This window comes from Bubalus bubalis, chromosome 3 (assembly GCF_019923935.1).
Source record: "Bubalus bubalis isolate 160015118507 breed Murrah chromosome 3, NDDB_SH_1, whole genome shotgun sequence".
NCBI classification, from domain to species: Eukaryota; Metazoa; Chordata; class Mammalia; order Artiodactyla; family Bovidae; genus Bubalus; species Bubalus bubalis.
Genome location: NC_059159.1, coordinates 32,455,276 through 32,482,156, shown reverse-complemented (window position 1 = coordinate 32,482,156; position 26,881 = coordinate 32,455,276). Strand labels below are relative to the sequence as shown.

General features: G+C 47.6%; 2 protein-coding genes across 12 annotated transcripts in view; one reads left to right on the top strand and one right to left on the bottom strand.

Annotated features, from left to right (window-relative positions):
- The window catches only part of DNAH9 (dynein axonemal heavy chain 9), a 284,870-nt gene extending 283,923 nt beyond the window's left edge, over positions 1-947 (top strand). For all 7 annotated transcript variants that reach the window (XM_045164838.1, XM_045164842.1, XM_045164840.1 and 4 more), the window contains one exon: positions 472-947. In XM_045164838.1, the coding sequence (XP_045020773.1) occupies positions 472-699 (228 nt within the window). In that variant the 3' untranslated portion in view covers positions 700-947. The remainder of the gene's footprint in view (positions 1-471) is intronic.
- A 2,200-nt stretch (positions 948-3,147) lies between these two features.
- Positions 3,148-26,671, bottom strand: ZNF18 (zinc finger protein 18). Of its 5 annotated transcripts, none has more exons than XM_006054516.4 (7): positions 26,522-26,671; positions 14,278-14,757; positions 12,339-12,525; positions 11,820-11,911; positions 9,308-9,398; positions 8,590-8,697; positions 3,148-4,369 (listed from the first exon to the last, which is right to left on the bottom strand). In XM_006054516.4, the coding sequence occupies exons 2-7, from the start codon at positions 14,662-14,664 to the stop codon at positions 3,597-3,599; spliced, it is 1,638 nt and encodes a 545-aa protein (XP_006054578.1). In that variant the 5' UTR covers positions 14,665-14,757; positions 26,522-26,671; the 3' UTR covers positions 3,148-3,596. The 5 variants fall into 5 exon arrangements, with proteins under 5 accessions (XP_006054578.1, XP_044795201.1, XP_044795202.1 ...); XM_044939266.2 differs by having other exon boundaries at positions 11,820-11,908; XM_044939267.2 differs by having other exon boundaries at positions 14,515-14,757.
- Positions 26,672-26,881: the final 210 nt, after the last annotated feature.

The following is a 26,881-nucleotide window of genomic DNA, read 5'->3' as shown; positions in this document are numbered from 1 at the left end:
ATATGACCGCTTTGGGAACTCTGCTTCAAGAAGATATTCAGGCTGAAAACAAGTAGGAATATGTTGTGCACCCGCTCCAGTGCATGGGCTTCCCTGGTGGCTCAGTGGTAAAGAACCTGCCTGCTAATGCAGGAGACGTAGGAGACAAGGGTTGGATCCCTGGGTCAGGAAGATCCCCTGGAGGAGGACATGGCAATGCATTCCAGTATTCTTGCCTGGAGAATTGCATGGACAGAGGAGCCTGGTGGGTTACAGTCCATAGTGTTGCACAGAGTTGGACACAACTAAAGCGACTTAGCATACACCAGTGCACGCCACCTTGGGTTGTTGAGAAAACCTTGCAAGGGGATGGGCCCTGGGGCAGCCTGGCCGTCCCAGTCTCTCTCTCCTGGATCTCCCGACAGGAGTGAGGCTGCCTGTCCAGGCTCAGGGGCTGACCTAAGAGGTGTTCTCTCGAATCCTTGTCCTCAGGCTGGGATCATCGCCGAGGGGAAGCTGAAGGAGCTGACACCTGCCCTGCCTGTGATGTTCATCAGGGCCGTCCCTGCGGAGAAGCAGGACTACCGCAGCGTCTACCCCTGTCCTGTGTACAAGACCCGTCAGCGGGGACCCACCTACGTGTGGACTTTCCAGCTGAAGACTAAGGAGAAGCCATCCAAGTGGGTTCTGGCTGGAGTCGCCTTGCTTCTGCAGGTTTAGCTTCCTGCAGAACCCCCGAGGAAGCAAAGTTGGGCTGGAGGCTGCCCAGAGGGACTGGTGGGTGAGGGCTAAGACCACAGCCATAGAGAAAGATAAGAAATGGACAGTCACAGTTCTGAAGAGCTCCTTTGGGGAACTCGAGAGAAGTGGCTAAAGTGAGGTTGAGCTGGAGGAGTCTGGACCTAGGAACCAGAGTAGAAGAGTTTCCTAACACTGGCCCTTTCCTAATAAAGTGATTTGCTCTTCAACTGTGTTTGGCCCAGGCTCTGAGTGTTGCAGGGTCAGAAGTTATTGTGACAAGCCCGAGAGAAAGAAGCCATAGATCCCTGAGCCCTGACATTGTTACATGACCCCACATCCAGTGCCCTGGTTTCCAGCTAGTCCGTGGGCCAGCGGCCCCAGGCTCACCTGTGAGGGAGAGTCTGTATTTTAACAAGCACTGCAGGTGATCTACGTGCATGTTACTCTGGATCAGGGGGTCACCTTTTTCTGTTAAGGATCAGAGAGCAAATATTTTAGGCTTTGCAGGGCATGTTGTTTCTGCACAACTGCTAGGTCTGCCACTGTAACCCCAAAGGAGACACGGACATACATACGTAAGCGGGTGCGGCCACATTTCATTAAAACTTTTTATTTACACAAACGGGCAGTCAGCCATAAGGGAGGTATGCGTGCAATATTTGGGCTTCCCCGGTGGCTCAGAGGTAAAGAATCCCCCGGTCAATGCAGGAGACGCAGGTTCAATCCCTAGGTCGGGAAGATCCCCTGGAGAAGGAAATGGAAACCCACTCCAGTATTCTTGCCTGGAGAATTACAGGGACAAAGGAGCCTGGCGGGCTACAGTCCATGGGGTAGCGAAGAGTCAGATATGACTTAGTGACTGAACAACAACAAATATGCAATACCTATCTTCAGGTAGGCCCCACATGCGCTTATCAAGTGTTTATCTAACATCTACTTCTTGCTGGGGACAAAGCCACAAACAAGGTAGGTTGCTTCCTTGTCTCTCTGTCATCTTTCAGATCATTTAAGAGGGGCCCAGGGAGAAACCTTTCGCCTACAGCTTGCTCACGTACAATTTTCCTCGATTTTCCTACGGAACACATTCTCGCTGGATGCCCAACAAAATCTATGGTTTCCATGAGTTGTAAAGCTCCCTTTGGGGCTTGTTTGTTGTCTGGGCAGGCTCCCTGTTCCCTCTAGGATCTTTATTCCCATGTATCCTTGGAGAAACATTTTTTAATTAATCGCCACTTAGCAAAGTGTTTCTTGAGCAGGTATCAGAAGCCCCTGGAGGACTCGTTAAAACAAAGTTTTGTGGGCATCCTTCAGCGTTTGACTTCGTAAGTCTAAGAAACTGCCGATGCTGCAGATCCTGGGACTGCACTTTGAGAACTGCTTACTCCAAATGTAGAATCGCACCCTCCTGCAAACCTCTGCTATGAGAGGACAGAATCTAACGCCGACTCCACCGTGATCTCCCTGCTTTCTGCCTTGTGGTCTCCACACCCTCAAAAGAGGGCCCTCCCTCCTCATCTTTGTGCCAAAAGGGAGGTGATACATTCCTCCAGAATCCAGGGATTCCAATTTAAGAGTCATCTCTTCTGCATCAACCAGAAAAGTACTTTCTGCTCTTTGCTTACAGTTTACAGTTTCTTGCCTAGAGTTCTTGTTTCCAGGGAGTCAGCTCTGTCCTCATCAGCATCATCCTGCCTGCCCCTCACTGGGAACAGTACAGTAAGAGCAGGCAGAGGAGAACCAAGATGGAAGGGGAGTGGTCTCCCTGAACAGAGCAGGACACCCTGGGTCATGTCACTTTCGAGGACAAGGACAATTGGACAGGTTAGATGTATGTGTTAACAAACTTGAGTTATTGAGTCGCTAAGTCACGTCTGACTCTTTGCGACCCCACAGACTGTAGCCTACCAGGCTCCTCTGTCCAAGGGATTTTCCAGGCAAGAATACTGGAGTAGGTTGCCATTTCATTCTCCAGAGGATTCTCCCCACCCAGGGATCGAACCCAGTCTCTGGCATTGGCAGGCGGGTTCTTTATTGCTGAGCCACCAGGGATCTAGACACTCTATAAATTGAATTGATGCTATTGATTTCTTCCTAACACAGACTAAACGAGATAAGGAAGATAATTTTACAGCCCAGGACACTTTGGCAAAAATGATGGACAGCCTAAGGGAGACATTGGGAGAAAGAGGGGAAACTGGAAGCCGCAGAGCAGGTGGGATGCAGGCCTGGGAGGACGACACTGGGATGCCTGGCAGTGGCCAGGCTCTTACCTGGGCACCAGGCTGCCATGTTCTTATCACTGTCCCTCCAATGGTAAACTTGGGGGGGGGGGGGGTTGTTCGAGCTAATCTGGGAGCTCGAGCACCACTGAGGGTTTGTGAGTTCCAGTCAGCACACGGTGCACGCTGCACACACAGACAAGACGGGGAATGACCACCAAGTTTATTGAAAGTTAGCTTTGCACCTGTACAACAGAGACCACATGTGAGCCCACTGGCCTTTTGCTCCCCCTTCTGGAACAAAACCTGCTCTAGGACCACAGTTCTGAGGGCAGATCCAGTGAAACTCTTTCCAGAGAACATTCCTAAAATGGGGCCTCCAAGTGACACGTCTTTCCCGAGGGGTCCGGGAGGACAGACGAGTGGAAAGAGGAAGACTTCTCTTTCTCCTGACGCAGAAGCAAGAAAGTCAGCCCGCGTGAGATCCAACTCAGAGGCTGAGCTCTCCTCCTCGTCTAAAGCCGTGTTCTGGTCTCTGCTCTGCAGTCCATGGAAGGCTGGGAGGGCAGGGATGCTTCCTAAGGGACGCAGTTCCTTGGGATGGAGCCAAGTCTTCTTGAACGGACCAGGGATCAGAACGGGGCTCAGCGAGCCCGGCTATGGGCGGGGCTTCTTTCCCAGGTGGGATCTCTGATGCTTGTCGAGGCTCGAGCTCCAGCTGAAGCTCTTGCCGCAGCGGGTGCACTTGTAGGGCTTCTCGCCTGTGTGCACCCTCTGGTGCCGGTTGAAGTTGGACCTCTGGATGAAGCTCTTCTCACACACGGGGCACTTGTAGGGCTTCTCACCCGTGTGGATTTTCTTGTGGTAGCGCAGCCCCGAGAAGTCGCTGAAGCCCTTCCCGCAGTAGTCGCACTTGCAGGGCTTCTCCCCCGTGTGGATCCGCTGGTGCTTCATGAAGCTGGAGCTCCGCAGGAAGGCCTTTTGGCAGGTGGGGCACTGGAAGTACGTCTCCCGGCTGTGAGTTCTTTGGTGGAAAACCAGCTGCGAGTTCCGGTAGAAGGTCTTGCCACACTCCCTGCAGGTGGGGAGTCTCTGGGCCATGGGGGCCCTTGGCTGCCCCCGCGGGGCGGCCTCTCTCTTCTCCTCAGGCCATGGTGCGGGTGAATCCCCGGGAAGCGGGGGCAGCAGGTGCGGGCCTGGCTGCTTCCTGGAATTCCTCTCCCGGGGGCAGAGCTGACCCCCTGTCCCTTCACCCCGCAGGTTCCCCTGGGCCTCTGAGAGGTCCTCTCCTTCTCCAAAGGGTCTTGGCTCATCCTCACTGAAGAGGCTGCTCAGGGGAGCCTGAGGGGGAGGCTCTCCCGATGCTGGAGGGTCCTGGGCCCTGTAGTTCTCCAAGTTCAGGTTCTCTTTGTCATTGTCCCCTCTGTCCCCTAGAATGAGAAAGAAGATGCAGAATAGCTCAGTCAGCGGTCCGCCCTGCTTGCCAACCTGTGTGTCAGAGAAAGGGTCAGCACAAGACATAACGACTTCTCTTTACCAAGAAGAAGGAAAATGCTGTCGGACCTGAGCACCCGGCACCCACTTCACGTGCGTCCGGCTGGGACTCAGCTCTGGAAAGGAGGAGAATGAGTGACAGTGGAGGATGGCTCCCAGAGGCCGCAGCGGCCTCCTTGGAAACGCAGCACCCAGCTTCCAAAGCCCAGGAGAAACAAGTCTAATATAGGAGAGCACTACGCTAACGAGTATTGGTTTTTATCGGATTATATAAAAAGGATAAATATGATCATGAAAAAATAACTTGAAAAGCATATGAAAGAAAACAAAATCAGCCTTAATCATAGCACCCAGAGGCAACTACTGTGAGTGTACATTTCCTTCCAGTCTTTGATTTAAACATGTATGTTGGGAAGATACCCTGTTGAGGGGCATGGCAACCCGCTCCAGTATTCTTGCCTGGAGAATCCTCATGGACAGAGGAGACTGGAGGGCTATAGTCCATGGGGTTGCACAGTCAGACACAACTGAAGGGACTTAGCATGCACGCATGCACGTACACGTGTATGTTTTTTGCTGACACGACCAGTACCATACTGTATAAATAGTTCTCTACCTGGCTCTGTAGCCTTTCAATGGTAAAGGGTGGTGTTTATCAATTTCACATGGGTCCTCCCTTCCACAAATCACCCCGAAGTTCGTGTCATGTCCCTGGAGCTGTGACGCTCAGAGAAGCTGCCATGTGGAAGTCTGCACCCTTGGTCTGAGCAAGCATCCAGCTTCATTGGTGCTTCACTAATTTCATTAACTCACAAAACAGTTACATTTTGTTTTTCTCATAACTTGGGGTTTGGTTATTACTACTCAGGGACCCATGTGGTAAAGATCTTTATGTGGGTGGTAGAATTTATCTTCAACTTTTATAAATGACTTTATTCCTGTAGATCTGAAGGAGCTGTCTGCCCTTCTCTCTGCTATGTCAGTGTCTTTGGAGCTGTTTGCTCTTCTCTCTCCTATGTCGGTGTCTTTCACATTATCGGCTAGAGACCCAGGAATCTGCTGGAGCGCCAGACCAGAGCTTGTTAATTCAGAGCTTTAGAACTTGTTCCTCTTGGAAGGCCAAGGTACTCTCTCTTGTCTTTGAAGAAGCCTTTATAGGTATCATTTTAAAGAGCTGAATAACGGCTCACCATGGAGATATGATAATAAACACAGTAGACTAAAACAAGATAATTTATTTAAGACTTCTCCTACTGTGGGAATCTAAGTTGTTTGTTTTATTTGGCTACTGTAAATAATGACATGAGAAGCTTTTTTCTTCACAAATTCTGCCCACATTTCTGATCAGTACCTTAAAGTTTCCTCAAAATACAACTACTGTGTCAACAGGCATGAATGGTGTTATTAAGGCTGCTGACACCGACTGGCAGATCAACTTCCAGAACGACGGTGCCATCCTCAGGTCTAAGACGCTGGGCAGAGAGGAGGCAAGGTTTCAATGCCTATTGACTGTCTCACGAATCTGTTGCTCAGACTGGTGGGAAACAGCTTCTTGTTGGTATAAATGTTAATTCTTTAGTTATTAAAGGATCAATTTTTTTTTCACATTTATGAGTTACTTTTCATACTCCAAAACTGCTGTCCATTATTTTTAAACTGGGAAAGTCACTTTTCTCTTATCAACTTGCACTCACTCTTTCTATTTTAAGAAAAATAGTCACTTGCCTGTCATGTCCATGAAAAGTTTTTCACCAGTTTAGTCATTATTATTTTGTTTGGGGTTGTGTGCTCTGTGGCTCAGTCATGTCTGACTCTCTGCAACCCCATGGACTACAGCCTGCCAGGCTCCTCTGTCCATGGGATTTTCCAGGCAAGGATACTACATCGGGTTGCCATTTCCTCCTCCAGGGGATCTCTCTGACCCAGAGATCGAACCTGAGTCTCCTGTGTCTTCTGCACTGAAGGCGGATTCTTTACTGCTGAGCCATCAGGAGTGGGGAGAAGCCCCTTGTTTGGAGTTATTTTTATGTGCAGAAGTTGTGGTTTCTTTCTTTTTAAATATAGTCCAGTCTGTTAAGCATTTACCTAGTGATTTTTTTCCTGTCACTTTATACTTATAAAAATCATCCCCAGCTTGACATGAGTCAAATATTTACCCATTTTCTTCCCTATTACTATTATTTTATTTTCATATTTGATGTCTTTTCCATCTGCTTCCAACTTATTTTGGTAGACGACACACACAAAGTTGAAGCAGATTACTCTTCCCGGAGTGTTTCCTCCTGATTCTGCTCAGAGAAGAGTGACTCATCCTGTGGACTTGCGTTGCTTCTTCCTTCCTCAGTCCCTTACAGACCAGCGTCTGGTCCCCAGCCCCCTCTTCAGTTCCACCGGCTTGTATTCTATCAGCATGGCACTATGTGAATGAGTTTACCTTCCAGAAATGACGTACTCTAAATATTTACAAACCCAACACTGATGAAACACTCTTCTTTCAAACCTTTGTACTATTCTTGCAGTATTCTTCCTGATAAGTGCTTAAGAATCATTTTTCCAAATACAGCTGACTCTCGAACAATGTGGGGGTTGGGGCGACCACCCCAGTGCAGTGAAAATCCAAGTGTAACTTTACAGTCAGCCCTCTGTATCCAGGTTCTCCACTTATGACTTCAACCAAACGTGGACTGTGTACAAATTTATTGAAAAAACTCGTGAGAATAAGCACTCCCGCACAGTCCAAACCCTTACTATTCAAGGGCCAACTGTATGTGTATAATTCTCATCCTTTGAAATTGTGATTAGAGGTATGAGTGTAAGACTTTTTGAAGCTCACTTCCCTGCTGACCTACTTTTCCTATGAGCTGTTCTTCCATGTGGTCAAACAGAAGAGCATATCCACTCTCTCCTGGGGCTTGTGTCCCCTGCTCTGAGCCCAGGTTAGGCTTCCCTGGTGGCTCAGTGGAAAAGAATCCGCTTGCCACTGCAGGAGATGCAGGTTCCATCTCTGGGTTGGGAAGATCCCCTGGAGAAGGAAATGGCACCCCACTCCAGTGTTCTTACCTGGAGAATCCCATGGACAGAGGAGCCTGGCGAGCTGCAGCCCATGGGGTTGCAGAGTCAGACGCAACTTAGAGACTAAACAACCACCGAATCTAGGTCTGGCAGGCCGTTAATTCTGGTAACCTTTGGGGCCAGACCACTCCTTTCCTGTCTTGTTATTACTGTCTCGTCCCTGCACACCTGGACTCCTGTCAGTGGCCCCCAGGACTCTCCTCCTTGGGGGGTACCCTCCCAGCCTGTCCTGCAGGTGGCTGCTTCATAAGTCTCTCTCCCCATGGATCCTCTCTCAAGAACCTATGATGGTGTTTCTTTGCCTTATCAAGGCAGACTGGCTTTATACCCTCTCCACAGTCTGGTTCAAGGTAACATCTAACAAGACTGTTGTTAGAAAATGAGATGAAAGGGTGTGCGTGTGTTTGTAGGTAGGTAGGTAGGTAGGTAGGTTTGACAGTCGATTTTATGTAACTGCAGTGTTTTTAAAAGAATTCAGAAGGCAAAGGGTGACTGCTGTTTTACAATAGATCAAGTTCATATTTCTTTGTACCAACCTTAAAATACATGATTGATACGAAGTATTTGTTGTTGCTGCTGTGTAATGAAACTTGGGGTGCATAGAAAGTAGCTGAAACACGTTTTTCTGCTTGGTGTCTTGTTTATTTTGTTTGGAGTTGGTGGGTTACCATTTACCATAACCAGAGTCAAAAAAAAAAAGGTCTAGTTACTCTGGACGTTCTCCTTAGGAAGGATAACAGTAATCTGTTAGAGGATCTTTTTTTTTTAATAATAGAACTCAATCCGTATCTGACTTGCTCTCAGCCTGTACAATCTGAATTCTCTGAGGAAGAAGCCATCACAACCGGTTGGAGTGAGGCAGCATATCAGATTCAGGGTCCTTCGTCCACAATTAAACATCTGCCAACAACCTGACAGCCAGAGACGGGAGACCCAACCTCAGTATTCAACCTGGACTGACCAGGTCATGGCTAGTTATGACTGATGTAACAGAAACCAAGTCCTAACCTCTCCCCCCACCACCTCCAATTTAATGACTGGGGGTCAGAAATGGCCCCCGTCCAGAAATGGACAGGTCACTCACCTATGCAGGTGGGTCTTGGGATCTTCTCGCTGGCTTGCAGGTGTGGCCCTGCCAGCTCTACCCCATACCCGGCTGGATCAGTCAGGTCAGGCCTGGCACTGGAAATGCCTGGAACAGAGAGGAGATCTGTGGGCCTGGATAAAAGGGGAGGACTGGGGACCAGGCTGTACTGTTCAAAGGAGGACCATGCATAGACAGGGAACTGAGAGGCTCTAGACACCACTGAGGAGCCTGTCTTGGAGGGACACAGGGAACCTCGAAGACACCAGTACCCCCGGGATGGCTGGATGATGGCAAAGGCCACAAAAAGAAGGCTCTGGGTGGGAGGGGTCAGACCACCTGGCAGGCTGGTGCGCGGGTCATGACTGGGACCCCACCCGTGGTTGGCTGGACACAGTCGGCCACAGCCGAGCCCTGTTGTAACTCAACTCCTGCAAGCTACGAAACAGTGAGAAGGTGACTAGATCTGCCGCTCACTGTCACCATCTAACTGAGGGCACCCCGGCACCCACTTCACAGAGGAGAGGAGCCACCGTGGGGCCAGGCGCACGCAGCGTGTTCAATACACGGGAGCTGACACTGTAGCCCGCCCCCTCCAACTCCCCAGCGCCCAGCTGTGTCTCCAAGGGTTTCCGTCACCCGGAGAGCGCTGAGCAGAGTGGCCAGTCAGTTACCCCTAGAGCACACAGGAGGTGCCCCTTCCACCAGGCTGACCCACCTGCACCTCCTGAGACCATCTTCCCGTAGGTCTCCAGCATGAGATCCCAGTACCGCTCCTTCTGGGTGGAATCCAGGTGCCTCCACTGCTCCTAGAGAAGAACACAAGGCCTGAGTCCAGGGGAGGGTCCCGAACCATCTCTCCCTGCCTGTGCAGGGTTGAAGAGAAAGGAATGGCCTTAGGGTCCTGGCCATCAGAAGGTCTGAGAAACCACAGGAGGTGGTTCCAGACAGAGTCAACAGGCCCAGCCTCTGTACTTCTTGCCATGGAGCAGAAACATGTAGGTTTTAGGTCCCGTGTTCTCTTTTAAGTTGCCTGTTTGGGGAAGCCCTTTCTCCACTCGGCTTGTGTTTAACTCTCAGTGCACATTGGAGAGATCTTTGGGCAGAAGAAGGAGCCTGAAATTCCCAAGACATCATTGATGTCTGGAAATTCAGGAGGGAAAGGAAAGAAGTTTTAAAATGTATTTCTGATTAGCAGATGTTAAGCTTAAAAAAAGAGAAGAAAAGGAGGAGTTAAATGTTTTCGGGTGGAAGAAACTGCAAAGGTGAAAAGTGACCTCTATATGTTTAACTATTGATCATAACATTTTAAATATGGACTTTAATTTAAAATTTTATAAAGTAGGAATTTTTTACTTTGTTGATCTTCTGTGAGTGAAGTTACCTTAACAACCGTCTGGAAATAACCAGCTTGAGCAAACCCTGCTGAATGCAGGAGTCTTTGGTCTTTCCGGTCAGAACACACAGACCCCCTCTTCAGCGCTGGCAGTAATACCTGCGAGGCAGCCTGGCCTCCCAGACACATGGGCACCAAAAGAGTAGCCACCAAGATGCCGAAGTCATCCACCAAAACCCTCCGGGGCAACAATCGACCCTTTCAAAGCCCAGAAAAGAGTCTCTGAACAGCGTACCTCCAACCTTAAAGCCACAGACTTACTCGAGGAACTGCCAGAAGCCAGCGGTGCTTGAATGAAACCCTTGACTTAAGAGACAAGACGCCAACTACAGCCCTCCCCTCCCTCTCATTTTCACAAGAGCAGAAAAAAATCTAACTTCCTACTCTGGGAAGTATGAGATTTGATGGGGAAATAATCTGGATTTCATGTGGAAACAGCACCACCTTGTGGGTTTGTGGGGCACTGCCACAACTGACTCGCACAGAGACGTGTGGACTGTGTTCCCCTCTGGAGGTCTGAACACACGGGAACGGGCGCCACGCATCCCCGAGTCCGGGAGGCTCTGTCTCTGACTCAGTCACACGTCTGACACGTGGACCTCACACCCTGCCACTGTTCTCGAGGTTCCCAAATCAGGGAAGAGATTAGAGGATGTGATTCCTTACATTTAAACATTCCCTTCAGATATAAAAGACTTTGTTGAACATCGAGGGCCTTCTGATAGAAACAGGTGTTGTTAGTTTAGGGAGGGGCACCGGGACTGGGTCGGGACGGTCCGTCAGGGCTGAGCTGCTGTTCATCAGGCATCAGCTATATATAGGGAATTTACTTATACACTCTATATATTTATACAGGGCTTCCCAGGTAGTGCACCGCGGTAAAGAATCCACCTGCCGATGTAGGAGACACAAGTTCGATCCCTGGGTTGGGAAGATCCCCTGGAGGAGGACATGGCAACCCACTCCAGAATTTTTGCCTGGAGAGTCCCATGGACAGAGGAGCCTCGCGGGCTACAGTGTATGGGGTCACAGAGTCAGACATGACTGAGAACACACCACATATTTATTTATATACATACATACATATATATACATACACACACACACACACACACATATATGGTGCTGCTGGTGAGCATTAAGAATCTCTGGACCTTGAGCTATCCAGAACAGGTCATGGACAATGTCCGTATATAAGTACTACAGAGCTAACAGCTAACCCCACTAGCTGAAGTGTGTTAATATGTACACCTTTCACAGGGATACCCTGTATTTACTGCAAAAGCAACAAGAGGCCTCCAAGTCTGCTTGAGATCCTTGGCAGAATACCCAGTTCTTTCCCCCCAAGCAGCCTTCTGCCTAACAGTCTGGTTCCTGAGTACCCTGAAAGCAGGAAGAAGGGTACTCTTGAGTCACTGAAAAAGGTATATCCCCCTGCCCACTCCCCACCCCCTACCCCAAGTACAATGCAAAGCTGGGACTCTGGTTTCTAGATCTGTGGGCCTGGAGAGCTGAAGCTCAGACCTGGCTTCACACCACGTTCAACACACATAGCCTTCCTCACGTTCACTCTAAAGGACCCCACAAGAAGAATCCTGAGAAGAGGAGTTCTCTAGAAGTTTGGAACAATGCTTTGACTAAAGTCTACAGATGCTTGAAAAACTTCATTTTTATCAAATGCAACTTTTCGGAGTCACTCTCCACATAATCAAAATAGATCTGTTTCTGAGACTTCTGTTTGTGGCCAGGATGGAGTGAGAGGGGCTGGGTTTACCTTCCTGCTGAAACCCTGAGGGAAAGGTTCTGGGGTCGAGAAGCAGGGGACCCCACTCACCTGAGATGCTGTGTGGAGAAGGGAGGCTCCGAAGTCCTGGTCCCTGACAGGCATTTGCTCGGGCTGGGCAGGCAGCTGGGTGGCGGCCACTGCTGAAGGCAGAGACAGAAGACTGAGCATCCTGATGTCCTTCTCGACTGCTCACAGAGGGCACAGGGACAAACCTCCCGCCCCCCCGAGAACCTGCACTTGTCCCACCATCCACAAGCTCAGACCCACATTTACCTCCCTAACCAACTCTGGCTCCTCCAACCTTCCCGACAGCTGCCCCCGACATCTCCTCCCACCTTCCTCAGACCCCAGATCCGAAAGGCCTGGCCCTGTCATAAAGTGGCTTACATTGCAGACTTTGAATCCCCCATCGTAGTTGATTCCTGTAGGTGTACCCTGCTTCCCACACGTCCAGACACACCCCAACTGGAGCGGCCTGTGGGGTCAGTTCCCTCTTGGCCTGCTGATCACAGTCCCCCGGTTTATCCAGGAGGCAGCACACACACACCACCAGGAACCGCCCCTCACCTAGACCTTGCTCCATGTCAGACTCCTCTTTCACCACACAGCTCAGTGGCTCCCCGGGCCCGGGGGCTGTGTTCTGGAGCCCAGGCTTCTGAGGTTCTTCAGCAGGAGACCCTGCGTCCCCCGCTGGGCAGCTCGCGGGTTCCACCTTCTCTGAGAAGACTTCCTGTCCCAGAACTTGGATGCTGATCTAGAGACAACACAGTGCTGATTACTGAAAGACCCAGATTGAGGGTTTCTGAAAAACACAGAGCTACCCTTCCAGAACGCATCCTAAGGCAGGCCTTAGGGACATGGTGCAGGGAAAGAAAAGGCCAGCATTTATTTCTGTTCCAGCAGGAACTGGGCAGGGAAGCATCCTGAGGGCAGCTGGAGGATGAGGCCAGAGGGAGACCTGGGAGCCCTTCAGACAGGCCGCTGGGGCTGTGTTTCTACTGGACAGCCTTCACCAATTAAGACGCAGGCGTCTTTGGGACAACTCCCCAAACACTCCAAAGATGGGATGGGAGGGGAGACTTTATCTTCGATCCTTAATGGCCGAAAGGTGTAGTGTCACAGGGAGACCTAGGATCAGGTGTGGCGTGGGGATACACAGAGGAGGTATAATGAGAAAAACACTGAGGAGATATAATGAGTCTTCGTCCCAGGCTCCTGGCACAGAGCTCTGAAACCCCTGGGATGTCCTGAAGGACAGGAGTGCCAGGAGCCACTTTGTGGTTCAGACGAGCCCCTCCCAACCATCCCTGAGTTGGATCATGATAGGATAACTCTTGGTGGCCCTGGATAGCTTCAGGATGGAGGCCCGTTGTCAGGGGAACTAACCTGGTGACTGGAGGGCCAGAACATTCAGCCCCACCCCTCAACCTCTAGGGCACAGAGAGGGGCTGGAGCTCTTCAACCACTAATGGCCAATGATCAATCTATCATGCCTGAGTAATGAGAATGCCATAGTAACTCCTAAACTGTGGGGTTCAGGGAGCTTCCAACCCGGTGAACACATACAAGGGTCAGGAGGATGGAGTGCCCAGAGGAGGGCATGGAAGCTCTGTGTATCCCCCATATCTTCTATTTGGCTGCTCCTCAATCATATCCTTTAGAACAAACTGGAAAATGGAAGCAAAGTGTTTCCCTGAGATCTGAGTCATCCTAGCAAGTTATCAAACCTGAGGAAGGGGCCATGGGAACCTCCCAATCTGTAGCCAGCTGGCCGGAAGTCTGAGTGACCCCTGCAGCTTGTGACCGGTGGCTGAAATGGGGGACGTCTTACAGGACCAGCCCTTATCCTCTGGGTTGAGAAAAGCAGACCGCTGCTATCACAACTGAACTCAATAGGAGGACACCTAGTTGAGATCAGAGACTCGGAGAATTGGTTGTTGGTGTGAAAAACCCCACATATTCAGTGCCAGAAAAAAAGATAACCGCCTGGGACTTCCCTGGTGGTTCTATGGTTAACCACTTCCCTGGTGGCTCCAAGGCAGGGGACACAGGTTCGACCCCTGGTCCAGAAAGATCCCACATGCTGTGGGGCAACAAAGCCTGTGCATCACAACTACTGAGCCCGCACGCCCTAGAGCCAATGCTCTGCAACAAGAGCAACCACCGCAACAAGCCCATGCACTGCCACCAGAGTAGCCCCCGCCACGAGGGTAGCCCCCGCCACGAGAGTAGCCCCGCCACGAGGGTAGCCCCGCCATGAGAGTAGCCCCCGCCACTAGAGTAGCCCCTGCCACTAGAGTAGCCCCCGCCATGAGAGTAACCTCCACAACTAGAGTAACTCCGCAACTAGACAGTAGCTCCCACAACTAGAGAAAGCCTGCACGCAGCAACAAAGACCCAGCGCAACCAAAAGTAAACAAATGATTAAAAAAAAAAAAGACACGCCCCTGCTGAGACCCCAGAGGACCTGGTGCTTCCCTCACACATCACAGCACTCTCTGCTCACCCACTGCCACAGCCTCTGGGGGTCTCCCTTCAAGCTCTCCACGAGGGTCACGGCCTCCTCCCCACTGCCTGGACACTGCTTCCGCACCCACGTCTGGATCTCCCCAGGCAGAATGCTCAGGAACTGCTCCAGCATCAGCATCTCCAGGATCTGCTCCTTGGTGTGAACCTCTGGCTGCAGCCACTGGAAACAGAGCTTCCGAAGCTGTTGGAGGGTTTCATGGGGCCCGGACATCACCTGGTAAGGAAACTGCCTGAAGAGCTGGCGTGCGGTCTCGGGGCTGGAGGGCTCCCCTTGGGGGGTGGCATCTGGGCCAGGGAACAGGAGCTCCTTGGCCTTGGCTGGCGGTGGCAGCAGGACAGGAGCCTGCCCCAACTCCACGGGCATCGTCTGGCGTGGCGAGTCCTTTTAGGGGACGTGCTTCTGGGACGGAGCTGTCCCCAGGAGAGCCAGGTCTTCTCAGAGCCTCTCACAGGGACCCTGGAGGGGCAGCAAGAGAGACATTACATGGGCTAGGGCGATGCACTTTCACAAAAGAACAGAATTACCTGCCCTGCCTGAGAGGTGAGGGAGGGAGTCGTGGGTCTTCTGAAATCAATGGATGCACTATTTTACTTTGAAATATGGTAAACTTGAAGCTGCAAAGCAAACTACTAGAACCATTGCTAGACTGTCACCACAACTCTGACCATTTTTAGTGTTCTCTCTTGGTCTTCAAATGGCCAGACCAAGAAGAATGAAATGCACCACGTGAAGCGTGTTCACCAGGTTTCCAGGTAAACAGCTCTTCTCCACAACACTCCGATATCTGCACCCATAGGTCTGCAGACCAAAACAGACAGCCGAACAGAGACACTGATGGCCTAGGATTAAAGACTGAGGTTGAAATGACTGCGTGTGTGCATGCATGCTGAGTTGTGTCTGACTCTTTGCAACCCCATGGACTGTACCCAACAAGGGTTCTCTGTCCATGGAATTTTCAGGCAAGACTACTGGAGTGGTTTGGGTTGCCATTTCCTTCTTCAGGGGATCTTCCTGACCCAAGGATCAAACCCATGTCTCCTGCATTGGCAGGTGGATTCTTTACCAGTGCGCCACCTGGAAGCCCAAGGTTGAAATGACTAGATGCTTCCAAAATAAATATGAAGTTGAAGAGAACTTTTTCCCCAAAAGGTGCAATGAAAGTTCTAAGTGACCTCTTTTGAGTGCCATGTTGACAACTGGGAATTTATGAAAAATCTGTCATACTAAAATTTTCAACCCTAAACTGAAAAAAGTCTTAGAATAAATACTGGCTACCACAAAAACATTCCTACAGACATGAAGCAAGTTTTATGGCGAGTGGTATCAAAATTCAGAAGGCAGGAACTAAGACAAGGAAAAGAGAATTAGGAAATGACGAAGTTAATATTAAGATGTTTCAAAAGGAGCATGCAATATTTCTAGATAGCTTTCTTGCATGTAATCCTAATATTGGATTATTGGGTCTATCTTAAAATACTATAAAGGAGCTTGAGGTCATCATTTCTCCATAACATGAACCACAACAACCAAAAAAACACCCAGTCACTTGGGTGCCAGGGTTAATCAGAGATCAGTACAACACTCTAGCTTTTGATGGCTGCTTTGTCCTTGAGGGGGCTTCCCTGATAGCTCAGTTGGTAAAGAATCTGCCTGAAATGCAGAAGATTCCTGGGAAGGAAGATCCCCTGGAGAAGGGATAGGCTACCCACTCCAGTATTCCTGGGCTTCCCTTGTGGTTCAGCTGGTAAAGAATCTGCCTGCAATGCAGGAGACCTGGGTTTGATCCCTGGGTTGGGAAGATCCCCTGGAGAAGGGAAAGGCTACCCACTAGTATTCTGGCCTGGAGAATTCCATGGACTGTATAGTCTATGGGGTCACAAAGAGTCGGACACGACTGAGCGACTTTCACTTTCAATTTTTTCACTTTTGTCCCTGAGGTGTAAGAGCAATGTCTTTATCCCCATGACGTCACCCAAACAGTTCACTCTATATCACAACATCATTTAAAAATAAAACAAGCGGGAGATTGCTTCAAGATGGTGGAGTAGAAGGCCACGTGCTCACCTCCTCCTGTGAGAGTGCCAAAATCATAGCTAACTGTTGAACAATCATTGACAGGAGGACACTGGAAAAAAAGGTACCCCATGTCAAAAGACAAAGGAGAAGCCACAACAAGAGGGCAGAAGGGATGCAATCAAGAAAAAATCAAATCTCATACTTGCTGGATGGGCAACCCACAAACTGGAAAACAATTATACCACAGAGGTTCTCCCACTGTTGGGAAGGTTCTGAACCCCAAGTCAGGCTTCACAATCTGGGAATTTGGCAAAGAGACTAGGAATCCCCAGGGAATCAGATGTTGAAGGCCAGCAGGATTCGATTGCAGGACTTCCACAGGACTGGGGGAAATGAAGACTCCACTCTTGGATGGCACAAAATCTTATGTGTACCAAGACCCAGGGGAAAGGAACACTGACCCCACAAGAGACCGAACCAGACCTGCCTGCTAGTGTTGGACTGTCCCCTGCAGAGGTTCAGGTCAGCAGGGGCTCACCATAGGGACGGGGACACTGGCAGCAGCAGTCCTGGGAGGGGCACGTTGGCATGAGCCCTCTTGGTGTTTGCCAATAGCCCTACCATCAGTTCAGTTCAGTTGCTCAGTCATGTCTGACTCTTTGCGACCCCATGGACTGCAGCACATGCCAGGCTTCCCTGTCCATCACCAACTCCCAGAGCCTAGTCAAACTCATGACCATTGAGTCAGTGATGCCATCCAACCATCTCATCCTCTGTTGTCCCCTTCTCCTCCTGCCTTCAATTTTTCCCAGCATCAAGGTCTTTTCAAATGAATCAGTTCTTCACATCAGGCAGCCAAAGTATTGGAGTTTCAATTTCAACATCAGTCCTTCCAATGAATATTCAAGACTGATTTCCTTTAGGATGGACTGGTTGGATCTGCTTGCTGTCCAAGGGACTCTCAAGAGTCTTCTCCAGCACCACAGTTCAAAAGCATCAATTCTTCGGCGCTCAGCTTACTTTCTAGTCCAACTCTCACATCCATACATGACTACTGGAAAAACCATAGCTTTCACTAGATGGACCTTTGCTGGCAAAGGTCTCTGCTTTTTAATATGCTGTCTAGGCTGGTCTACCATAGAGCCTATAGATTCCAGGGCTGGGTAGCCTCAGGCCAAACAACTAACAGGGAGGGAGCATAGTCCCACCCATTAGCAGATAATTGGATTATAGTTTTACTGAGCAAGGCCCTGTCAGAGCAAGACCCAGTTTTTCCCCAGTTCCTCCCATCTGGAAGCTTACACACGCCTCTTAGCCTCATCTACCAGAGGGCAGAGAGCAGAAGCAAGAACAACTACATTCCTGCAGCCTCAAGAACAAAAAGCACAATCACAGAAAGTTAATCAAAATGAAAAGGCAGAGGATTATGTCACACATGAAGGAACAAGATAAAACCCCCAGAAAAACAACTAAATGAAGTGGAGATAGGCAACCTACCAGAAAAAGAATTCAGAATAATGATAGTGAGGATGATCCAGGATCTTAAAAAAAAAAAAAAAAAAAAGAATGGAGGCACAGATTAAGATGACATAAAAAGGTTTAACAAAGATTCAGAAGAACTAAACCAGAAAAAGAAAGCAAAATTTTTTTGAGGGGATAAAATAGAAAGGTAAGAAGATTATGTTTCTTGTGTCACCCCACTAACTGTCCTTTGTGCTTACAAAGAGACCCATGTATTGGGCTGGTCAAAGAGTTTATTTGGGTTTTTCCATAACATCTTACAGAAAAACCTGAACAAACTTTTAGCCTACCTGATATTTCATTCATATATTCATCCAGCACCCAGAGGGCTACAGCAACATGTGCTCAATAATTCAGGAATTCTATTTCCTTTCATGGCAGCCTACCCACTGTAAACAACAACAGTACTGGAGAAAGCCTAAGAGGCCACTATTTTCAGGCACTGGACAACAGGTAGGCAAGAAAGGAATCCCTGAGAGAAGAAAAGCTCATGAGGAGGGTCCCATGGTCATCATAGCTGTCTGCAAAGGAATGATTTCCAAAGCCCAGTGCAGGAAGCTGGAGCTCAAGCAGAGACCAGGGGCTACTGAAGCGGCTAGAATCATAAAGAGCAGGGCAGTGGGGAGGAGGAAGCTGTGGCAATGGAGGCAGACAGTTGTGGAGGGAGGGGGGGGTTTCCTTGTGATGAATCTTGGCCAAGGGTTGGACTGAACTCAGCATGGTGGAACTATCCAAGGTTCAACAGGGAGCAGTTGCTACCATGTTAAAAGAGCAAATGAGGGATACAGAAGGCCAACCAATGAGAGACATTTACATTTCCGACCACAAAAGTAAAGAAACATTCAATGCATCCTGAGTTATCTGACAGGTCCTGTTAGGAGTAAGGACCATGCTTGAGAGTAAGACCTACCTACTCTAAACATGCCCCCCAAAACCTAAAAATACGCTTCAACAATATCCACCAAGGAGGCCCAGTCTGTTGGTCTATTCTGATCCAGTTAGAAGAATTTGAGGGAATTCCTTGGCAGTCCAGTGGTTAGGACTCCATGCTTTCACTGCCAACAGCCCAGGTTCAATTCCTGATCAGAGAACAAAGATCCCACAAGCCATGCAGAACAGCCATAGAATAAAAGAATTTGGGAGGCACCTTGGGTTTTTGAAAGATCTACCCTAAAACCAAGCTGGTTATTGTTCAGTCACTAAGTCATGTCCGACTCTTTGTGATCCCACAGACTATAGCATGCCAGGCTTTCCTGCCCTTCACTATCTCCTGGAATTTTCTCAAATTCATGTCCATTGAGTCGGTGATGTTATCTAGCCATCTCGTCCTCTGCTGCCCCCTTCTCCTTTTGCCTTTAATCTTTCCCAGCATCAGAGTCTTTTTCAATAAGACAGCTCTTCACATCAGTGGCCAAAGTATTGGAGCTTCAGCATTAATACTTCCAATGAATATTTAGGGTTGATTTTCTTTAGGACTGACTGGTTTGATCTCCTTGGAAAGGTATGGCAAACCTAGACAGAGTATTCAAAAGCAAAGACATCACTTTGCCAACAAAGGTCTATATAGTCAAAGCTATGGTTTTTCTAGTAGTCAGGTATGGATGTGAGAGTTGGACCATAAAGCCGAGCACTGAAGAATTGATGCTTTTGTGTTGTGGTGCTGGAGAAGACTCTTAAGAGTCCCTTGGATTGCAAGGAGATAAAAATCAAACTAACACAACCCAAAGGTGATCAGTCAGTAATTGAACTGCCTGCTAGAAGAAAAATCAACACTCTTCAGAAGATAACAGAATCCTTAGTGTCTACAATGTGCCATCCATAATATCCATGATACGATCCAAAATCAAGGGGAAAGAAGTCAAGAGAATCCAGGCCCTGATGGCCTCAGGACTTAAAAACAATATAATTTTAATGATAGAAGAGATAGTGACTTTCCACAGAGACTAGAAATCATAAAGAGAAACAAATGCAAATTCTAGAAAATGAACTGTCAACCCAGAATTCCACAGCCAACAAAAACACCTTTCAAAGAAAGAATTAAAATAAGACATATATCAGATAAAAAAAGCCATGAAAATTTTCCCCCAATGATGCATACTGCAAGAAATGCTAAAGGACATTTTTCCAGTTGAAGGAAAACTCACATCTACAGAGAGGAATAAAGTGAAGTCACTCAGTCGTGTCCAACTCTTTGCGACTCCATAGACTGTAGCCTACCAGGCTCCTCTGTCCATGGGATTTTCCAGGCAATAGTACTGGAGTGGATTGCCATTTCCTTCTCCAGGGAGTCTTCCCAACCCAGGGCTCGAACCCGGGTCTCCCACATTGTAGACAGACGCTTTACCATCTGAGCTACAGAGAAGAATGAAAATCTCCAAAAATGGTAAGCACGTGGTGAATAAATGTAAGATACTATGCTTCTATTGCTTCTAACTTCCTTAAAAGAAGCAACTGACTGTTAAGCCAAAAATAGCACTAGTATAAGTAGAACATAAGATAAGTAGAAGTGAAATATATAAATACAGCACAAAGAAGGGGGTAAATGGAATTAATCTGTTATTAGGTTATTACATTTATGAGGTGCTAATGCAAAAACATAAAATTGAAAGGAAGAAGTAATGTCAGGTGAGGTGACAGATGGAAAACGTAAAGGTGTTAAGTGAGGGGTAGGAAATGAGAAATGTGAGTTATAAAGTGGAACAATATTAAAGCACACTCTGATAAGTTAACCTTTGATAATTTAAGGATGCATAATGCTAGCTGTAAAAGTATTATACAGAGAGGTATAGCTAAAAAACCAAGAGACAAACAATGAAAAGCAGTCAATAATATACAGGAAAGAATTAAGAGAAGAATAAAAAGCAGAAAGATCAAGTGGAAAAAAAGACAATATGACAGCCTAACACCCAACCAATCAATAATTACATTAAATGTAAATGGACGAAACACTAGAATTATAAGGTACAGACTGTCAGATTTTAAAAAAGCAAGACCCAACTATATGCAATCTACAAGAGACATTTTATATTTAAAGACACAGATAGTTTGGAAATAAAATGGAGGAGAAAAGACATTCCATGCAAACAGCAAGCACATGAAAGCTGGTATGGTTACATTAGCATCTAACCAAGAAACTTCATGACAAAGAGAAAAGGAGGGACATTTTATTACGATAACTGGGTTAAATCACCTAGAACACAAAGCACCCTAAAAGTGTAGGCACCTAATATCAGGTCTAAAGGGAAAACTCCTCAATCATCATTGGAGATTTTAACACTGTTCTCTCAGTAACTGATAGAAAAACAGACCAAAAAAAAAATATATATATATATATATGAGTAAGGAAATAGATATCTACTACTGTGGTCAAGAATCCCTTAGAAAAAATCGAGTAGCCATCATAGTCAACAAGAGTCCAAAATGCAGTACTTGGATGCAATCTCAAAAACAACAGAATGATCTCTGTTCGTTTCCAAGGCAAACCATTCAATATCACAGTAATCCAAGTCTATGCCCCAACCAGTGATGCTGAAGAAGCTAAAGATGAACGGTTCTATGAAGACCTACAAGCCCTTCTAGAACTAACATCCAAAAAAGATGTCCTTTTCATTATAGGGGACTTGAATGCAAAAGTAGGAAGGCAAGAGATATCTGGAGTAACAGGCAAATTTGGCTTTGGAGTACTGTATGAAGCAGGGAAAAGGCTAATGGAGTTTTGCCAAGAGAACGCACAGGTCATAGCAAACACCCTCTTCAAACAACACAAGAGAAGACTCTATACATGGACATCACCAGATAGTCAAATACCAAAATCAGATTGATTATATTCTTTGTGGCCAAAGATGGACAAGCTCTACACAGTCAGCAAAATCAAGACCGGGAGCTGATTGTGGCTCAGATCATGAACTCCTTATTGCCACATACAGACTTAAATTGAAGAAAGTAGGGAAAACCACTAGACCATTCAGGTATGACCTAAATCAAATCCCTTATGACTATATAGTAGAAGTGACAAATAGATTCAAGGGATTAGATCTGATAGAGTGCCTGAAGAACTATGGATGGAGGTTCATGACATTGTACAGGAGGCAGTGATCAAGACCATCCCCAAGAAAAAGAAATGCAAAAGGGCAAAATGGTTATCTGAGGAGGCCTTACAAAGAGCTGTGAAAAGAAGAGAAGCAAAAGGCAAAGGAGAAAAGGAAAGATATATCTATTTGAATGTAGAGATCCAAAGAATAGCACGGAGAGATAAGAAAGCCTTCCTCAGTGATCAGTGCAAAGAAATAGAGGAAAACAGCAGAATGGGAATGACTAGACATCTCTTCAAGAAAATTGGAGATACTAAGGGAACATTTCATGCAAAGATGGGCTTGATAAAAGACAGAAATGGTACGGACCTAACAGAAGCAGAAGATATTAAGAAGAGGTGGCAAGAATACACAGAAGAACTATACAAAAAAGATCTTCACGACCAAGATAATCACGATGGTGTGCTCACTCACCTAGAGCCAGACATCCTGGAATGCAAAGTCAAGTGGGCCTTAGGAAGCATCACGACGAACAAAGCTAGTTGAAGTGATGGAATTCCAGTTGAGCTATTTCAAATCCTGAAAGATGATGCTGTAAAAGTGCTGCACTCAATATGCCAGCAAGTTTGGAAAACTCAGTAATGGCCACAGGACTGGAAAAGGTCAGTTTTCATTCCAATCCAGAAGAAAGGCAATGCCAAAGAATGTTCAAACTACTGCACAATTGCACTCATCTCAAACGCTAGCAAAGTAATGCTCAAAATTCTCCAAGCCAGGCTTCAACAGTACATAAACCATGAACTTCCAGATGTTCAAGCTGGATTTAGAAAAGGCAGAGGAACCAGAGATCAAATTGCCAACATCCGTTGCATCATTGAAAAAGCAAGAGAGTTTCAGAAAAACACCTACTTCTGCTTTATTGACTATGCCAAAGCCTTTGACTATGTGGATCACAACAAACTGTGGAAAATTCTGAAAGAGATGGGAATACCAGACCACCTGACCTGCCTCTTGAGAAATATGTATGCAGGTCAAGAAGCAACAGTTAAACCTGAACATGGAACAGACTGGTTCCAAATAGGAAAAGGAGTACGTCAAGGCTGTATATTGTCACCCTGCTTATTTAACTTATATGCAGAGTACATCATGAGAAATACTGGACTGGATGAAGCACAAGTTGGAATCAAGATTGCCGGGAGAAATATCAATAACCTCAGATATGCAGATGATACCACACTAGTGGCAGAAAGTGAAGAACTAAAGAGCCTCTTGATGAAAGTGAAAGAGGAGAGTGAAAAAGTTGGCTTAAAGCTCAACATTCAGAAAACGAAGATCATGGCATCTGGTCCCATCACTCATGTCAAATAGATGGGGAAACAATGGTAACAGTGACTGACAGACTTTATTTTGGGGGGCTCCAAATTTACTGTAGATAGTGACTGCAGGCATGAAATTAAAGACACTTGCTCCTTGGAAGAAAAGTTATGACCAACCTAGACAGCATATTACAAAGTAGAGACATAACTTTGCCAACAAAGGTCCGTCTAGTGAAAGCTATGGTTTTTCCAGTAGTCATGTATGGATGTGAGAGTTAGACTAGAAAGAAAGCTAAGCACCAAAGAATTTGATGCTTTTGAACTGTGGTGTTGGAGAAGACTCTTGAGATTCCCTTGGATTGCAAGGAGATCCAACCAGTCCATCCTAAAGGAAATCAGTCCTGAATATTCATTGGAAGGACTGATGTTGAAATTGAAACTCCAATACTTTGGCCAGCTGATGTGAAGAACTGACTCATTTGAAAAGACCCTGATGCTGGGAAAGACTGAAGGCAGGAGGAGAAGGGGACGACAGAGGATGAGATGGTTGGATGGATGGCATCACCGACTCAATGTACATGAGTTTGAGTAAGCTCGGGGAGTTGGTGATGGACAGGGAGGCCTGGTGTGCTGCAGTCCATGAGGTTTCAAAGAGTTGGATGCGACTGAGCAACTGAACTGAACTGAAGGAAATAGAAAATCTAAACAACACTGTGACCCAAGTTGATACAACCGTCATTTAAAACAACAGCTGCAGAGTACACATTCATTTCAAATGCATAGGAAGCACTCATGAAAACAGAATATGTGTATAATTATGTTTCAAAACACTAGAATCTTAAAGTATAGATTCTCTGATCACAGAGTAATTAACTAGAAAACAATAAGATACCTAGAATATCCTAATATATGGAAATATTAAATAACCTACTGTCAAGAAAAAAACCAGATAGGAAATTAAAACATTTTTTTCATATTGACCGATAATGAAAACACAACATATTAAAATTTGTAGGAAATGGCTAAAGGCTGCTTAGGGGGAATTAAACAGCTTTAAGTAAATATGTTAGGTTGGGAACTAAGTGAATTGCAAAAGGCTTAATCTGCAGGGCTTAATGCAAAGCCAGAGGAGGAGATACTTTTACAGAAAGGATTAGAGTTAACTTTTCCAGGAATGTCTTTTATAAACAAATTATTATTAGTGGAAGTACTTTGTCTCATAATTAAACAACTGCTGAGTGAATTTTACTACTTAATTCAGACGCTGAGAAAAATAAACTAACCCTATTGAAAATAAATAAACATGTTAAAACTTTTAAATATATATGCATCCTTCACTAGCTAGATATGGCTCCTGAATTTCAAATAACAAGTAGCAAGATTTTAGATAGCAAGAGACTGATCTGTGGACTTATTCATATTTATTTAGTTCCTGAATTAGGATAGCAGTTTAGATAACACCTAGGGAAAGCGACTTTCAGGGAAAACTGTCTCATAAAATATTTAACTCTGATTTCAGCTATTATACTTTCACATAATGGTAGGGAAAATGCCTCAAGTATTCATAATTACTTTATGGGCTTCCCTGGTGTTTCACATGGTAAAGAATCCGCCTGCAATGTGGGAGACATAGGTTCGATCCCTAGGTTGGGAAGATTCCCTGGAGGAGGGCATGGCAACCCACTTCAGTATTCTTGCCTGGAGAATCCCCATGGACAGAGGAGCCTGGCCAGTTACAGTCCATGGGGTCACAAAGAGTCAGATACCACTGAGCAAGTTAAGCACAGCACACACATAAATGGCTCATAGGTTGGTACTGCAAATACTTCATGAGACTCTACTCCTGTTAGTTTTGAAAAAAAAAGTAAAGTTCTCCCAAATGTATAGTTGTTATTAAAGCTATAACAAATTAGAATGCACTTTTAAATGAACATCTAGGTACACAGATACTTATCCATTCACATATGAGCAGCCATTCGCAGAGCACAAAGATGGTCTCCTTAAACTTCAGTCAAGCTTCTGAGTCATCTTTTTGAGTAGGGCTGGCCCTTGGACTCTGTCCTTGGCCCTTCTAGTCTAGTTTAGCAAGAATCTTTCTGACTCCAGTTTAGGGAAAATCCCCTACTTTTGAAATTTGATCAAATTCAACATCCCTTGACCATCCTTGGTATCTGACCAAATTCCCTATGGCCCTGACCTGCCTTCAGCAAAGCCGGTCAAGTTAGTTTAGCCAGAATGACCCCCTTAAGCCGGACGTTTCCTCTTAGTAATTTTCCATCCACTGACCCCACCCCACCCCTTGACTATAAATCTCGACTTGTCCTTGTTGTATTCAATCTGTCCCTCCCACACCTCAAAACCCCATGGGAGTCTCCCTGAATACTGTCCACCTTATTGCTTTTAAGGAGTGTCTGAGTAACTTTTTTCTCTATCAAGTTCCATGTTAGGCACGGTTCCAGCAGATCCTCAGAAATGGGCTTCCCTGGAGGCTCAGCAGTAAAGAACATGTCTGCCAATAACGGACAACGCAGGTTCCATCACTGGGTGGGAGGAGATCCCCTGGAGAAGGAAATGGCAATACACCCCAAGTATTTTTGCCTGGAAAATTCCATGGACAGGGGATACTGGCAGGCTGCAGCCCATAGGGTCACGAAGAGTCGGACACGACTTAGCGATTAATCAACAACCCTCACAAATACCCAGCAAGGCGAGTATTACACTGTACAGGTCTGAAATCTCTGAGGCTCACCGAGGCGGCCAAATTCAAACCCAGGAAGCTCTAACCGCCTGTGCCTTTGGGAGGAGAGCGGCAAACCTTTGGTAACTTGAGTGGGGGAGGGGCGGAGCGGGCGGCCTTAGGAGCTGTCACAAACAGCTGGAGAGGAGGAGGAGCTACAGGCCCTGTGGCCAGGGAGGGGATCCGGCCCTGCCAGGCGCCGGGCAGCGCTGCCCACTGCGCCCTCCACCCTCTGCCCACGACGCCGACCGCACCCAGGAGCCAGGCTGCGGGCATCAGCCCATTACGGGTTCCCTCTTCCCGAGGCTTACTTCCAGCCTTCTAGGGGAGGCAGGAGAGAGGCCCCTTCTCGTCCCAGGCCAGAGACGTGGCTGGAGAGTCCGGCGGGCCCCACAGGCTCAGGGGCGCTAGCCCGGTCGGGGTACCTTGCCTCCACTCACAGCCCCGCTGCCCCTCCCCCCACACTCGCGGCGTCCCGCGCGCGTCCAACGGCCGGACGCCGCTCCCGGAGGCCCGTCCGAGTCCGGCGCGCACGCGGGCAGCGCCATGCCCGGCCCCGTGCTGCAGCGTCCAGGCCACTCCAGCCTGCGTGCGCTCACCTCGGCCCGCGGCGCCGGCTTCGGGCGCACTTCCGGGAAACGGACGGCTGTAGGCGACTCTGGGTCCAACGTTGGGGGGCACCGGGGCGGGGCGGGGGCGGGGCTGATGCCCAGGCTCTGATTGGCTGTCCGGATAGCCCCGCCCCACTCGCGCCTCTGAGGCCGCTGTGCGTCACGCAGCGGGCGGGTCTCTCATTCATTTGAGCTCCGTGCGGTCGCTGAGTCCTCACCTGGACCTTTAGTGAACCCCAGGTCTGGATCGGGCACTGGGCCAAGCAGTGCGAGGGATGCAGAGGTCGTTGTCGTGTCTTTCCCAAACCCTTCGGCCCCTAACCCGGCTCTTAACCGCAGTCTCTCCTC

Coding starts and splice junctions, on each gene's coding strand:
- ZNF18 (XM_006054516.4), bottom strand. CDS start 14,664: ATGCCCGTGGAGTTGGGGCAGGCTCCTGTCCTGCTGCCACCGCCAGCC. Junction 11,912..12,338: donor TGACATGGAGCAAGGTCTAG/GTGAGGGGCGGT, acceptor CTCTGCCTTCAG/CAGTGGCCGCCACCCAGCTG. Junction 8,698..9,307: donor GATGGTCTCAGGAGGTGCAG/GTGGGTCAGCCT, acceptor TCTCTGTTCCAG/GCATTTCCAGTGCCAGGCCT.